The sequence below is a fragment of the Pyrus communis genome, chromosome 16 (genome assembly GCF_041283825.1).
Source record: "Pyrus communis isolate YQ-2024b chromosome 16, ASM4128382v1, whole genome shotgun sequence".
Lineage (NCBI taxonomy): Eukaryota > Viridiplantae > Streptophyta > Magnoliopsida > Rosales > Rosaceae > Pyrus > Pyrus communis.
The window spans coordinates 3379342-3394590 of record NC_142580.1 but is presented as its reverse complement, the minus strand read 5'-3'; the positions used below and the strand labels follow the sequence as shown (position 1 = coordinate 3394590).

Below are 15249 nucleotides of genomic sequence, written 5' to 3'. Positions count from 1 at the left end.
GGCTTTATTGTGTCTGGGGTCGCACAAACACGTGGTCCGGATGCCAGACTCCAAAATTTCTCCTCACCGACACGTAAAACTCCTAAAGTTGGTAATTTCTAAGATGGAGCTAGACATTGCTGTCACATTTTTATGTAATAAACATTTAAATTATGAATGACCTTAGTACTTCATCTTCCAAAAGAAAACTGAAAAAAGAAAGAAAGCAACACTCCATCGGTCGTGAATGAGAAGGGAAAATATATAACATCCAACAGGACATAGTACACTCCTGCTTATTCTTTGATTCTTTCCTCTGTTGAGCTAAAGGAACACCCAACAAGGTAGTTCCTCAAAAAGTTCTCTCTCTCTCTCTCTCTCTCTCTCAAAAGCCTAACTTAGCTTACCCTAAAGAATGCGAATATTAAAAAGGAAAACCTAGTACCATACTAGCTATAATTTTATATATACACAAAACATAAAATATTACTGAAATATATTTTAAATATTATTACCAGTTGAAAGAAGAATGGGAAGAGGGAAGGTGGAGCTGAAGAGGATCGAGAATAAGATAAATCGACAGGTAACATTTGCAAAAAGAAGGAAAGGGCTGCTAAAGAAGGCGTACGAGCTCTCAGTTCTTTGTGATGCTGAGGTTGCTCTCATCGTCTTCTCCACCCGTGGAAAGCTCTCTGAGTTCTCCAGCGGCCCTAGGTAAATATCTCTATTTTCTGAATATATACAATATATTATAATATAATATATATGTGGGAAATATATTCCTTGGAAATTAAATTTTAGTGGATTTGGATGCATATTTGGGGAGGGAAAGGGTGAATTAATAGAGGAATTGTTTGCTTATGCTCTTTTTCATTGTCGAATTTGAGATGAGTTCTTCATTTTTCATGAGATTTAACTTTCACTCATACAATCATAGGGGAAGGCTTGTTGTAAAATTGCACTAAAATTCGTTAGATGTATTATCATATCTTTAAATCAGTACTTAATTTAGAAGGTCGTAATTAAATAACTAAAAATATGATAGGATGGATATGATCAATTTTATTTTTTATTTTTTGTAAAAAAAATTTAACTGGTGCAAGTCCATTGCTAAATATAATCCTTCAAAATTGTTCACCTCAATATATAGTAATCTAGGTTATAAATTCTTTAAGTACTCTTCAACTTATTAAGGGAATTCATTTCTTGCCAAATACTCAGACATCTTATGTTATCATACATCATAATCAGAGCTACTGGTTGTGTAGAATCATATTTGAATGTATGTCTTAACTATAATTGGCAATAATTATAATACCTCAAGGTTATGTTCGGACGAGGAGTAGGAAGTTAGGCTAAATATAACTAGAAATGCACTATAAAAAACTAAATGGAGGGACTTTAAATTAGTGGATACAATGATTAGGAGGGGGTCATATGCAAATTTTTTTTTTTTTTTTTTGTCAAACGATAGATTTATTAGATCAGATGTTAGATCAGAAAGTCAACGGGGTTTGAACCCACGTCGTGATGCAAGGGCAACTCTCCTCTCCACCATTGTGGTTGAGAGCTACTTGCGGTCATTTGCAAATCTATTGTTTTTTTTTTTTTTTTTTTTTTTTTTTGTGGACAGAAACGATAGAATTTCATTACCATAACCATCCACTTACAAAGATGCCAGATGGGTACATATGCTCCAGTGATCAATTTCTTGATCTGGAGGTAATAGGCACAAATTACAAATAATTTTAAACCCCTATACGGCCATCACACAAATCACACCATTAGAACGAGGAATCCCGAGATTGATATGTCCCGTAGACAAGACGTGACATACCAAGCACCAAAACCATCGTGAGACAGTAAGGCTACAAAATTACAGAAGCGACACAAACCACTTACTGAAGCAACACATACCAATAATAAAAACTATACTAAAAAAACAAAAGAACAAGGTGACATGTCCACAATGGAGATGCAACTGGAATTTAGCAGTAGGCATGGGTAACAGAGGAAGAGGCACGTGCAGAAATGTTAGAAGGTGTGCGAGGCCAGCTGTAGACGAGACAAACTCAGAGGGTGGGGTGGAAGGGATCCAGCCAGAGCCACAAAAGTAGTCGGAACGCCACCACAACTAAAAACCTGCATAAAACATGATAGCACCAAGAGCCGCCAGAAATTCCTCGTAACGGTGTAGGTCGCAGTTATGGCAAGAAATAGTGGCAACGACATGGATGGTAAATGTAGTTCCAAGGGCAGAGCCCTCAGGAAGTCCAAACAACCGAGAGAAAATTTTGCTAGCAAATATGCACATCATCACTGCGGGTGCCCAGGAAGCCGCTGCCGGGAACGCTCCATGTGCAACCTCACCTAAGAAACAGAAGCTACACGAACTCGAATAAATAAAACTTCTGGTAGGCATGACCGCCACAAACCAAGTAAGAAAAGGAAAAAACCTAAAAAAGCAAGTCAAATACCCACAAAAACAACCTAAAGACCAACCCAAAATTGCAGATCTAAGCCCTAAACAAGGGAGAAGCCCTGTATGGCAATAAAATTGGGGAAGTGGGTCAGAGGATCACAACAAAGCCATGAAAACGGGTTGCGCACAGAAGAGTGAGGGGAAAAGGCGTTGGGCAGACCAAGGAACAGAGAAAAAAGAGAAAGCAGTGAGAGGAATGGGTCGGGGGCACGGAAAGAAAGGAAAAAAATGTGTGGGTCGCAGCAAGAGGATGGGGGGGGGGTAGGAAGCAAGGGGTGAAAAGACGAGGAAGAGGGGGATGCTAGAAGGAGGTAGGAGGGGTTGCCGCCGGTCCAAGCCTAAGCAAGGGACCGGTGACTAAAGGTTGGCAAAGTTAGGGTTTGTGGTTAGAGGGAGAGCTTATCTGATTTTATTGGAAGGGAGGCCGAGAATCTCTATCTTGCAAATCTACTGTTTATGTCTTTGTAGTGATCCTGTAATATATTTCAAATACCTTCATTAAATACTTTGCAATCCACATTTCCAGCTATATTTAAGGTTATTTATCCAAAATGGTCCTTAAGATTGGCTTAACTCCTCATTTTGATCCCTCAGATTTAAAATCAAATTGTCAATTATTTTAGTCATTCTATGAAAAATCTCTGTTAAATTAAGGGTATTTTTGTCAAATCAACCCTTCTCATTGAACTGGTGGTTTCTTCAGTTTAACAGAGATTTTTCACATAAGGACCAAAATGATTGACGTTGGACAATCTCAGAGACTAATTCTATTGGTTTTAAATCTCAGTGACTAAAGTGAGAAGTTATGACAATCTCAATAAATATATAGGTGTAGCCGCACCTTGCATCAATATTTGCATTCCTACATGGGCTTCTCCACTGTATAAACTTAGTTATTGAAACTATTCAGTTTCTTAAGCTTCATTTGAAGCTCATCCATACATAAAATAATTCGAATTGGAAATCATTTCTGGATCCAAATGTATACATTTGAAGATCGTTTATATGCATTCCCACACACACACACACAGAGGTTAGGATGGGGGGACATACATTTTTTGGCACCCTTTCTTAGGGTCAACTCCATAATATATTTCTATGATATAACCGTCTATCTTTTAGGTTTTCCCTTAAAGATCATCTATATCAAAATCACTCAAATTTGAAATCATATGACCGTTTGATCCCTAAATCATATGGCCGTTTGATCCCTTTAATTTGTTCTTAAGTTTGGAACTACAAAATTGCCAAGGTTGTGAATTGGTGGAAATGTCTTCCTCTTCAACTCACTGCGTCCCTGGTTTAAATGTTTCCCTATTATTTATGTGGTTTAGAGTAGTAATATCAATTGTGATTAAAAAAACTTGGAACTACAAAATTAATTAAAATGTCTTGCTCCCAGATTTTGTTGCATGCTTTTGGGCTTTTCTCTACTGGCATTTGAATCAGTGCAAAATGCATGCGCTCTTTTCTCTTTTGAATTTGCATTCTGATCACTGTCCTATAATTGTTGCTTTGCTTTCATTTCAGCTTGGCGAAGACGCTTGAGAGGTATCAAAGATGCACTTATGGAGAACTGGGAGCAAGTCAATCTGCTGAGGACGAACAGGTTACCGATAGTTTCTCATTTGTAATTAGCTTTAATTAAGATGGATACATCTATTACCTGCAATGACATAAGTTGGGTAAAGCAACCTATATTATCCATTATTCAATTATTCTCAATCTGTTAGGGACAAATTCGTGGGTTGGTTTAAGTTTTATGTTATTGGTAATGGAATTTCTTTCACAAAATCCTGCCCTACGGATTTTTGACATTAGGTGAACTTGTGCCATGCATGTTCACAAGCAGAGTAGATACCAAGACTACTTGAAGCTAAAAACGAAAGTAGAGGCCCTACAACGCACGCAGAGGTATTACGTATATCGATGATATATATTGCACACACACATATATGTATATAGCGATACATTTGCACTAGAACTTTTGTAGATAAAATTAGACAGTATGTTTAATGATCGCATGACAAATGCAAAGATTTTGCTCATGAAAACTTTTACTTGGCATGTTTTTAGACATCTTCTTGGGGAAGATTTGGTTCATTTAGGCATGAAGGAGCTTCAGCAGCTTGAGAATCAACTCGATATGTCATTGAAGAAAATCAGGTGCACTAAGGTATTCATAATTTGTTCCATAAGCGTGAAAAAGATGGGGAGTTAGTTAAAAGAAATCTTAACAGAGAATCTCGATTTACATTTCATTTGTTCGCAGACCCAATTTATGCATGTTCAGATTTCTGAGCTTCAGAGGAAAGTAAGTATTTTGCAAACAACATATATATATATATATATGTATGTATGTATACACATAATATATGTGTGTATATAAGTTACCAAATCTTTTAAGAATTAATTGTGCAGGAAGAAATGCTGCTGGAAGCAAACACTGGACTGAGAAGGAAGGTACGTAATACCAAACTACTGCTGCATTCTCAGCTATTTGACCATTATTCATTTTTGTTTTTCATGCAATGGAAATTCATCATGCTGTATAATACATCTTAATTAGCTATTCATTGATTACAACATTTCAAGGCAAAATCTAATATAGTCCTCATCATATAGATTTCCTATCCTTAGTTGTATAACTATAGTAATGCAAAGCACTATTGCGCTCGTTTGGTTCTTAGGATTGAAATGGATTGGTTAACTTATAAAACTCAAGGGATATTGAAAGTAAAGGTGAATGATTTTTCATATTAGGGGTAATAAGGAGATTAGATATGAATGACATATGTTTTCTAATCCTACCATTTTGGGGATTGAAATATATAAGTTTACTTCACGAGTCATATTCCATCTTCAAGTTGGACACTATCTTTCATTCCTTCCTTCAATGTGCCTTGAATATAGTAATTATTCATTCCAATCCAATCGCTAACAGCAAACGATCGAGGCCTTTCTTTTAATAACTGTACGTTATTATCTAACTGTTTCTTCATACGGATTCTTGAATCTTGTTAATTATTCCATTTAATAAGTTTTTCAGATAACTGATTTGGTCAATTTGGGGTGTAAATTTTCGTGTTCTGCAGTTGGAAGAAAGTACTGCTGGCCTTCAACGATCATGGAATAGCAATCACCAGGCTGCTCAATTAGAGGGATTCCCTGGGCATTTGCAATTCAACAATACATTGCAGATCGGGTAACCATATATCTTATAGTGATTTTTGTCTATAGAGATTTTTGTCAAGCGTATAAATTTTTCGGCAACGTTAATTAATAAAATTCAGTTGCCTTAATTTTTTTAGCTGTCATCTAAAGTGGTCATTAACTATTACAGCTACAGTACTCCAGCAGTAACAAATGATGAGGTGAATGTAGCAACGTCCTCGGAACAAAGTCGTCGGGGATTCATCCCTGGTTGGATGCTCTGAATTTAGAGGAATCATGCATCAATCAAAGAGTAAAGTGGTGAACATCATGTGTTGTTTCACTTATTAATAATTTGCTACCTCATATCGTTTAATGTTATAGAAGGGTTCATTCATTCGTGAGACTAACGCACAAGAACTCATCACGACTGTTGTGCCCTAAAAATTTCATTTGTATTTTACCTTTTACCAATGAGTAGTATAAAACGCTTGTGTGGTGTTTGTGAGACAGATCAAACAATTGAACACTTGTGCCCTACTAATGTTCATCAGGAAAGTTGTGCCCTAAAAATTTCCTTTAGCCCTTTCACTTTACCTATTACCAATGGGTATGAAATGCTTGTGTGATTTTTGTGAGGCTGATCACACAATTGAACACTTACCGTAATTCATCACGATTGTTGTGTCCTATAAAATTCCTTTGTATTACCAAATGAGCGAACGCATGGCAACATCTAATCATCGCTGCGGCGTGTGTCATGCCGTCTTTGCCTATTTGTGGCATGGATGAAGGGGATGGTGAAAATTACTCAATTGTACTAAATTGGGGGATATATTATATAATATAAATATATAAACTTGTCTACTACTATGAGATCATGCACATAATAAATTGCTGAATCTTAAAAAAAAAAGAAAAAAAGAAGTTATTTCCAAGTAGTAAACAACAAAATCTAAATATGTATGATCTTGTGTTTGGACAAAGATGAAGACGATGAAAAGAAAGAGCATAACTCACTGTTGGGGTGTCCAAGAGATGTAAAAGGATGTTTAAAATTTGATGAGAGATCGTGATGGGTTTCAGAATTGTGGTGGAGGACGGCGAAGATGTAAAGCCATACTTATAGTTGGTGGTTATGACATGGCCATAAACGGCGGACTCTTTTCAATTTGCAGGGTGGTTGGGGTCCAATTGAATCATTCAATTACAACTCTATTACTACTAATGGATGCCCGGTTGGTGCGTCCTCCCTATTATGCTTTGGTTAGGGAAACAATTTTGAACCCCATATAATTATTCTAGATTTTTTATTTTTTATTTTTTTTTGTGGGTCGAGATAGTCATGCTAGATGAACTACGTAAGAAAATAAGATAAGATAAATGTTAAAAGCGAAGTGATGATCACTTAGAAAGAGACGGCACATCTTAAAATCTGTTTGAGATTACTAAACAAATAATTAACTAAAACTTAATTGAGAATCTAAAATTGCTTTTAAAATGGCTAAAAGTCCTTTCTGACAATAAAAAACGTATCTTTTTATTTATTTTTTATTACATTTGAAGGAAAACGTTAATATTTGTAGGTTATAAAAGTTTTTTCTAGACAAAAACATATCATTCTTCCGCACTAGGATTTTTTTTATAATAATATTATACATGTTTTTAATAAAAACACTTCTAACAAAAATAACAAAAATAGTCTCAACTTCCTTCAGCTCTTTATTATTCATATATATATATATATAACACGATGTTAACATGACATGAATACATATATTTTACTAACAATATGGTAACCAAATGATCCCCTCCTCATTTTATGTAGGAAAAATGAGTTAGCTTAATTATTTTCAGTTCATAAGAGACTATAACAGTGTATATCAATATCTTGAATAATATAAACCGTAAAGGAGATAGAGATCAACAACTAAATATTGTCTTCGTGTCAAACTGATCATGAACACATTGTTTTTTTTTTTGGACAAAGATCATGAACACATTGTTGAAATGTGGGACACCAACGAGCAGTATAATTCCTCTGGCCAAAAACAAACAATTTTTCAACCTCCCATGTACTAAGACCATCTCCAACCCTGACCTAAAATCTAAAAATATTTAGCCCATTAAATTTAGGTTTTAACCTAGAAACGGTTTTTCTGCTCCAATCGTTTTGGTTTAAAATTTTAACCATAGATTATTAAATAATAAATTTAGCCCTAGATAATGGGGTTGAATCACAGTAATTTTCACTGGATAAAATGTGGCACTGTGCGTACGTACGTTCACTGGTTACGCGTCAAGCAATAAGGCAATGGTAATGCTGAAGGCCGTCCGTACAATGCATGCCTGAGACTCTTTGAGTCCGAATAGAAGCCAGTAAGTAGCGATCTGCACCAGTGTGAAAGAAAAATAAAATTGTGGTTCCAATTACTAGCCCTGTTGGAAAGAGAGAAAACGACTACATAGTGTACCTCAACCAATCAGAAATCGACAACACTTCCTTAGAAATCCCACCGGTTTTCCCAAAACCACTTGTATTCACAAAACCGCTTTATCTATCATCAAATCAAATGTGTGTACAGACAGCTACTAGCACATACACTTTCTCAGACACGTTCAGATATTTGGCTAGAAGAAGAAATCCATTAATTTATAACTGTATTTCTTTCTTTTTGCATATAAATAGCACAGCTTAGTATTTCAGTTTCTGGGTTGTCTTTCTTTTTTGGTTGTTTGGGTTTTTTGAGAAAGAAAATCAGAGAACAAGCAGTTGAAAGAGTTGAGTGGCAACTGAGAGTCCATAAGTATTTAATCATGGGGAGAGGTAGAGTTCAGCTAAAGCGCATAGAGAACAAGATCAACAGGCAGGTGACTTTCTCCAAAAGAAGAACTGGGCTGCTGAAAAAGGCTCATGAGATCTCTGTCTTGTGTGATGCTCAGGTTGCTTTGATTGTCTTCTCCAACAAGGGCAAGCTCTTTGAGTACGCCACAGATTCATGGTATACGATTTCTTAATTCATTATATCTCCTCCTCTCGAATTTTATTTACTAAAACCAAGCTAAAATTTCCACCAAAGAAAAAAAAACTAATTTTTATTTTCCGAAAATTTCGAAGGTACGCGAGAAATTTGTATCTATAAGAAAGTAAAAGGATTTAGAAACGTTGCTTGAGAGATCGAGTTAAACCTAGCTAAAAAAAATTCATACACCTTGCTTTGTTAGTCTGTTTTGTTTTCTGTTTTCGCATATTTTTGTTTTGTTTTCTTTTACTACAAACTTGTAATTAGGGTTGTACTATACACATGTGATCTTATAATTTGGTCCATGGTTAACCCTGAGTTGTGCTAAGGTAGAACTCTGTTAACTATAATTTGACTGTAGATGAAGTAACTGGAGTTGTTAATTTGTCATAATCTGATGCTGGTCAACTGAGATGTCGTTCCTGCAAGGTAATTAGAAGATCGATGAAAGCGGTGCTGATTTGATATAAAGTATTTTGTAATTATAAAATAGCTAGGCGTACTTCTCTTGTGCTTTTCTTTTTTTGGAAAAATTACTCGTGTCTAAAATTTAATGGTTGCGTCTGACAAAAGAAACATGTTGATCGGTACTTATTTGATAGTTTTTCGTACTAAATTGAACCTAATAATTGTGAAGAGATTAAACTTACCTGCTTGATTAAGGAGCGATTTGCTATAGTATAATATATCACTACTAATTCTGATCTTTGTTAGTGATATTAAATTAAATTAATGGATTCTAGAATATATGGTAATGAGTAAGCAGAAAAAATTTTGTCAGCAAAAGTAAAAACATCAAACGAGGAGTGCAAGCAGCAGCAAGTAGAATCCCTGCAGGAGAATATCCACTAACATATATAATATATAATACCCCTGAGAGAAAGCGAAGGCGATGGCACAGACCAAGTACATAATATAGTTTGAATATTGTGGTTTAATTATAGAATATCTGAAGTGAAATGAAAGGAAAACCCAGAAAACAAGAATCCTGGTGTAGTAAATCTCAGATATTTATTTAAATAATACAGTCTTCAACAGAAGCTCAAATTATTTGAAGCTAGGCGACCATCACATAGGTTAACTTGTCCTATACATAACAGTATCTTTGCTAATTATGTACATATAGCTATATATTAAGTTATTAACAGTCTCCAAGTTGATTATATTTACATACGCACACGCACTCACATCTGTAGTAGTATAGGAACCTGTTAGAGATGACATGCATGCGAGTTGCTTGCTCGACTGTAAACCGAAAACAAGAATAAAAAGTGCAAGACTATTGCAACTCCAAGGTTTGTACTGCCCGGCATTGATTGTAATTTAATCAACATTATTTCATGTGATGATGATCATGATTAATTTTCTTAATCATATGAATATACTCCATTCAAAGTGTTTCATAACTTCAATCAAATTATTAATCAATCAATTCATTAAGATGTGGTTTTTTTTTTGATAGAGGAGCAGATTGCATTCTTCTATCTAGATACTATTTACTACTTTTCATATGTTTGATATTGCTGATCATGCATGTACAGCATGGAGCAAATCCTCGAACGCTATGAAAGATACTCTTACGCCGAAAGACAGCTAGTCGAACCAGATTTTGAGTCACAGGTTTGCCATGCCATGCCATCAATCTCCGAATACTAATTAACTGCTACGCCTTATTTTGATAGTGTTATAACTAATTACTCGAAAAATTTCATGAAGCGCAGGGTAACTGGACCTTTGAATATTCCAGACTAAAGGCTAAGGTTGAGGTTTTGCAAAGAAACCATAGGCACTATTTAGGAGAAGACCTGGATTCCTTGAATCTCAAGGAAATCCAAAATTTGGAGCAACAGCTTGACACCGCTCTTAAACAAATTCGATTAAGAAAAGTACGTACTCACATATGCCAACTAATGAGAATCGCTCTCTATTAATTGTGCATTTGTACTTACACTAGACTAATTTTGAGTTTGATGACACTAAAGTATTCTCTTAATTTCTTTCAGAACCAACTCATGCATGAATCCATCTCTGAGCTTCAGAGAAAGGTAAGGGCACCTATAGCATTTTTTTTTCTTTTTTCTGTTGTAAATACGTTTAGACTGCGAGAGAAAGAGAAAGGGTACTGTGGATGATATATGTTCGGTAGCTCATTCAAATGTTTTTGATCTTGTGCGTTGTGACAGAGAAAGGCGATACAGGAGGAAAATAACTTGCTAGCAAAGAAGGTAATAATATGCTTGTACTATTTTATCACTGAGTCAGCTAGGGTGTGGTCTGGGGCTTATATTTGGCTTTAACTTGGATGGTTTTTGACGTGATAATTTTTCTTTTCGTTTTTCTGTTTTTAATTCATATAAATTTTGGAAATAGATAAAGGAGAAGGAGAAGGCTGCAGCTCAGCCCCAGGTTCAAAACTGGGAGCAGCAGAACCATGGCCTTGACCTGCTTCCACAGCCACTTCCATGTCTAAACAATGGGTGATTATTCTTCCCACGTAAAATTCTTAATTCTAGGGGCCTGTTAATTTGTCTTTTTAAAGTTTTCATTTATTTATTAGCAGAGCAATTCCAATGGAAAGATGCAATTTTGAGATGTAAAAATCACATTTACATTCCATTTACATTTTTGGGAAATCGAAATGTGGTTTTTGCTCTAAATGGAAGATGTAAATTTCATCTTGTAAAAAAAAAAATGTAATTTAAATCTGCAGGTCAAGATGAGTATTAAATCCTCACTAAATTATTGGAGAGCTTTCAGCCAATAAGAGATGTATGAATGCTACACATAAGGGAGATGCTCTTAGTATGTTAATATTGTTATATAAAATATGTTTTACGAAGCAGTATTGATGAATCAGTTAAGAAAGTTAATTAACTTGGTATCAACCCTAATTAACTTGTTTTTATGCAATGCATACGATATGATATGCAGGGGGACGCAGCAAGATGAATTCCTTCAAGTGAGGAGGAACCAGCTGGACCTGACTCTGGAACCATTATATGAATGCCATCTCGGATGCTTTGCTGCTTGATGATCAATCGGTAGAAAAAGGTGGAAGAATTAAATGGAAAGAAAACAAAACTACATATGTGTGCTATTTCTGTATTAAATTTCTGGTTTCTTGGTAAATTTGGACCAACCCTGAACGTACTGCTTTAGGTATGTTGCAGCCATCAATATATGAGGAATTGAACTTTTAAAGTGTTCTGTAAATCTATTTATATTCATGCCAAAAACCTGAGAAATATTGAGTAAATGTGTGAACTAAACTCTCTGTCTGTATCGATTTCAAACTCTATGTGCGAGCTAAACTCTTATCTATTTGTCTCTTCTCTGAGAAATCTCCATTAAATTAAAGATATTTTTGTCAAATCAATTCCTTCATTTGAACGGATGGTTTCTTCAATTTAATAGAAATTTGTCACGAATGACCAAAATGATTGATGGTAGACAATCTCTGGAACTAATTCTATCGATTTTAAATCTCAGTGACCAAAGTGAGGAGTTATGCCAATCTGATAAATTATTTTGGATAAAAAGCATTTATTAAATTAGGATTTTGGTATCTATAACTGAGGTGACTTCGGAAGAATTTAGGATTTTTCTTTTTTCGTTTAGGGTTTCGGAGTTTAATGCTTGATTAAGATACATGTAATGTAAGTATGCACATGAAAGGAAAAATAAACAACAAGATTCATGAGAAACAGTAACTGATGTAATAACTCATTGCTCAATTGGACAAATACTTTAAGCCGGAAACTTATAGAATACTTACAGCCTCACTCTTTCAAGAAGAAAGAATTGCACAAAAGGAATCGAACAAGGGATTAGTTCAAGGAGCATATATAAATAAAAGAATCTAACACACAACGGTGACCAGCCTTTCAATATGCATCTACATGATTGGGTGACCAAAAAAGGCTCTACTTTTCTGTTGAGTCTCAAGACGTTTCACTAAATATCATCACCTAGAAAATCAATTTTTCGACGGTCTGATGCAACACAAAGTTTGCCGATTGGATTAAATTTAGTTGGAAGAAGTTTCAAAATCCAAATATTTTAGGTATGTTTTGGACAATAATTTTCACTTGGGCAAGTTATGGACCAAAGAGATTCTACCACTACCCTATATTAGGCACTTTCTGAATTAGGGTTACTCTTAACGTGCAAATTGGGCAGGTTGAGCTTCTCTCCATCCATTCAGAAATACAAGAAAGGTGGTAATGGTGAGAACACTCCATGGTTGTCTTTAGATTCTCAGTTGTGTATTCTGCAGTCGTTACAAAAAATAGAGGAACCCTCAGCATAGATAATTATATCCTAAAGTCAGATAATAAAAGGCTAAACACATATATTTCACTAATATTCTGCCACAAGGAACCAGATTTCACTGAATTAATTATCATCTTCCAAGCATGTGGGACATTCGTCGTCACATTCTAAGAAATCATAGATATAAGTAAGTCCTGTGGCTTCTTTTCCAGATGATGACTTCTTTAAGGACTCGTTAGGGTTTTGATTTATTAAATATTAACCCTTCATTTAGTCCCTCTTGCGTGGAGGGGGCTGGACAACTTGGACTTGAACAGTAGTAGTGCCAGATTGTGCAATCTGAGGTGCCCCATTGGGTATTGAAGATGCTTCTGCAACCTAATTAGATGAATTGATGAATAATCTCTTCTCCAATTGCTGATTGGTGGTCTCTATTTCTCAATCTAAAAATAGATATTAATTAGATGATTATCAGATTTCATTACTTGATTCAATGGATTCAACCGAGATAAATCATAAGACGCATAGAAACTCAGAAATATTAAGATGTCAATTGAACTTATTAAGACCTTTGAATGTTTGATTATACCATAAAGCCAACAAGTTGCAAGTCGCAAGGAGGCCGATAGAATTAACGAATTACGGAAAGTAATAAACTTTGTTGTACAAGTTATGAATGAAGCCCACATCACTATATTGGCATTGTCAACGTTTTTTTCTATAGGATCTTCTGATTTGGAGCAAGAACAATCAGAACCTATGCCACGCCTTCAGTTTTTGAATCAGCTTAACCAGTCCCCAGCCTGCATTGATCATTACAAAAAAGGGAAAAAAAATCATATCAAGATGATGATTGCAACAATAAAAGTAGAGAAAAGAAAACGCCACAAAACTTAGGAAATCAAATATTAAATATTTAAGAGGCAAAAAAAGTAGAAAAGAAACGCCATTGAAAGATTAAATTGTTCTAAAAAAAATCACCTAATTTATTTAAAAGGAATATAGTATTGAATGAGTGAGAGTTTAAAGACTATAAGACAGGCTTCACTCTCTGTCCACAATTAAAAAATTCCACATAACCAAACAGAAAACAACATTAAAAAAGCGTTGCGGTAGAAAACAATAATATTTATGTATTTTGATGTGATTCAATCTCTAAAGAGTTCCTCTCTTAACATTTAACAATATAAGTATTTATCAAATATAGCCAAATATTAGTCTCTAATTTCAAAAATGCCAGTTTTTATAAAAAATTTCAAATATATTCAAAATTTCACTTAAATAGACACAAATACCCTAAAACTTTAAAATCCAATAAACTAAAAAAATCAAAACCTATTAGATGAATTTCTGACGGCAAAATCTAAGAAATAGTGGAGCCATGGTGGAGGCATCGCGGCTAGTGGAGACTTTTGTAGCCCTAAACGACAGTAAGTGTAGATGGTTAATTTTTTTTCATTTTCCCTCATCTACGTTTTCTTTTTATTTTTTAATTTATTCCATATTTCTGTCGGTATCTTTTTTTGGTTCTTTGGTTTCGTTGATTTTTGGGAGAGAAATAGATAAGACTTAAATGTCGTTGAGTTGTGGTTCTTTGCTATGGGTCTGTATGTATTTGGGTACATTTTTATTTTTTCTCAAGTGTTTATGCAATGTAGTTATTATGTAAATTACCTAATGTAACTTTAACATAATTGCTTATGTAGTTTTTATTCAAATTGCTTTTGTAGTTGAAAATAATTGCTTCCGTAGTTTTGATGCAAATTGTATGCAGCAGTTCTGGCTGGATCATTATCCACTTTAATTAAGTGTATTTGTGTCTATTTAAATGAGATTTTAAATACAATTGAAAGTTTTTATAAAAAATGATATTTTTGAAATTAAAAGTGAATTTTTTGCTATTATTGATAAATTCCCCTCACTAACGCTATTATTTCTAAAAACAAAAATGAAAGAAGCGGTAAAAAGAGTTGTGCTTAAAATAGGACTTAAAAGGTCAAAGTTTTCTTTTACCAGAAAAATAAATAAATAAAATAAAGAAAATGACTTGAAAACTTTGAGTTTAAACCATAATGACAAAATAAAAAGTAAAGTGAATAGTACCAGAATTGACTTTTTAATGTAAAAATATAATTTTCGGTTAAAATGAATAGTACTAAAAGTTTTTTGTTAAAGTTCCAAAAAAAAAGGTCACAGACTCAGAAAACAAAAGAGGTAAGATTTCTTGTGGGCTTTGGTTGCTGACATCGAATCTTCCTATGCAAGTCTCTCTTTGGTTTTTGGTTCAGGCTGAAGCCCAACTGTTTTTGCAACCTACTTTGAAGCCTGTTACGATATGGG

The 15249-nt window shown here is 34.6% G+C and overlaps 2 protein-coding genes across 4 annotated transcripts; both read left to right on the top strand.

Annotated features, from left to right (window-relative positions):
* Nucleotides 1–190: 190 nt before the first annotated feature.
* On the top strand, nucleotides 191–6187 carry LOC137732457 (agamous-like MADS-box protein MADS2). The gene is made up of 9 exons (XM_088687439.1): nucleotides 191–323; nucleotides 498–693; nucleotides 3992–4070; nucleotides 4314–4375; nucleotides 4538–4637; nucleotides 4734–4775; nucleotides 4883–4924; nucleotides 5557–5666; nucleotides 5805–6187. The coding sequence occupies exons 2-9, from the start codon at nucleotides 509–511 to the stop codon at nucleotides 5896–5898; spliced, it is 714 nt and encodes a 237-aa protein (XP_088543565.1). The 5' UTR covers nucleotides 191–323; nucleotides 498–508; the 3' UTR covers nucleotides 5899–6187.
* Nucleotides 6188–8170: 1983 nt separating this feature from the next.
* LOC137732456 (agamous-like MADS-box protein AP1) lies at nucleotides 8171–11838 on the top strand. Of its 3 annotated transcripts, none has more exons than XM_068471766.2 (7): nucleotides 8171–8616; nucleotides 10179–10257; nucleotides 10359–10523; nucleotides 10641–10682; nucleotides 10821–10862; nucleotides 11008–11114; nucleotides 11569–11838. In XM_068471766.2, the coding sequence occupies exons 1-7, from the start codon at nucleotides 8432–8434 to the stop codon at nucleotides 11666–11668; spliced, it is 720 nt and encodes a 239-aa protein (XP_068327867.1). In that variant the 5' UTR covers nucleotides 8171–8431; the 3' UTR covers nucleotides 11669–11838. The 3 variants fall into 3 exon arrangements, with proteins under 3 accessions (XP_068327867.1, XP_068327868.1, XP_088543564.1); XM_068471767.2 differs by having other exon boundaries at nucleotides 8198–8616; nucleotides 11008–11131; XM_088687438.1 differs by having other exon boundaries at nucleotides 8327–9932.
* The last annotated feature ends 3411 nt before the right edge of the window (nucleotides 11839–15249 follow it).

Excerpts from the sequence above, each read along its gene's own strand:
- LOC137732457 (XM_088687439.1), top strand. The coding sequence starts at position 509 with ATGGGAAGAGGGAAGGTGGAGCTGAAGAGGATCGAGAATAAGATAAAT. Across the intron at positions 4,376-4,537 it reads GCCCTACAACGCACGCAGAG|ACATCTTCTTGGGGAAGATT; the intron begins GTATTACGTATA and ends GCATGTTTTTAG. Across the intron at positions 4,925-5,556 it reads ACACTGGACTGAGAAGGAAG|TTGGAAGAAAGTACTGCTGG; the intron begins GTACGTAATACC and ends CGTGTTCTGCAG.
- LOC137732456 (XM_068471766.2), top strand. The coding sequence starts at position 8,432 with ATGGGGAGAGGTAGAGTTCAGCTAAAGCGCATAGAGAACAAGATCAAC. Across the intron at positions 10,258-10,358 it reads AACCAGATTTTGAGTCACAG|GGTAACTGGACCTTTGAATA; the intron begins GTTTGCCATGCC and ends CATGAAGCGCAG. Across the intron at positions 10,863-11,007 it reads ATAACTTGCTAGCAAAGAAG|ATAAAGGAGAAGGAGAAGGC; the intron begins GTAATAATATGC and ends TTTTGGAAATAG.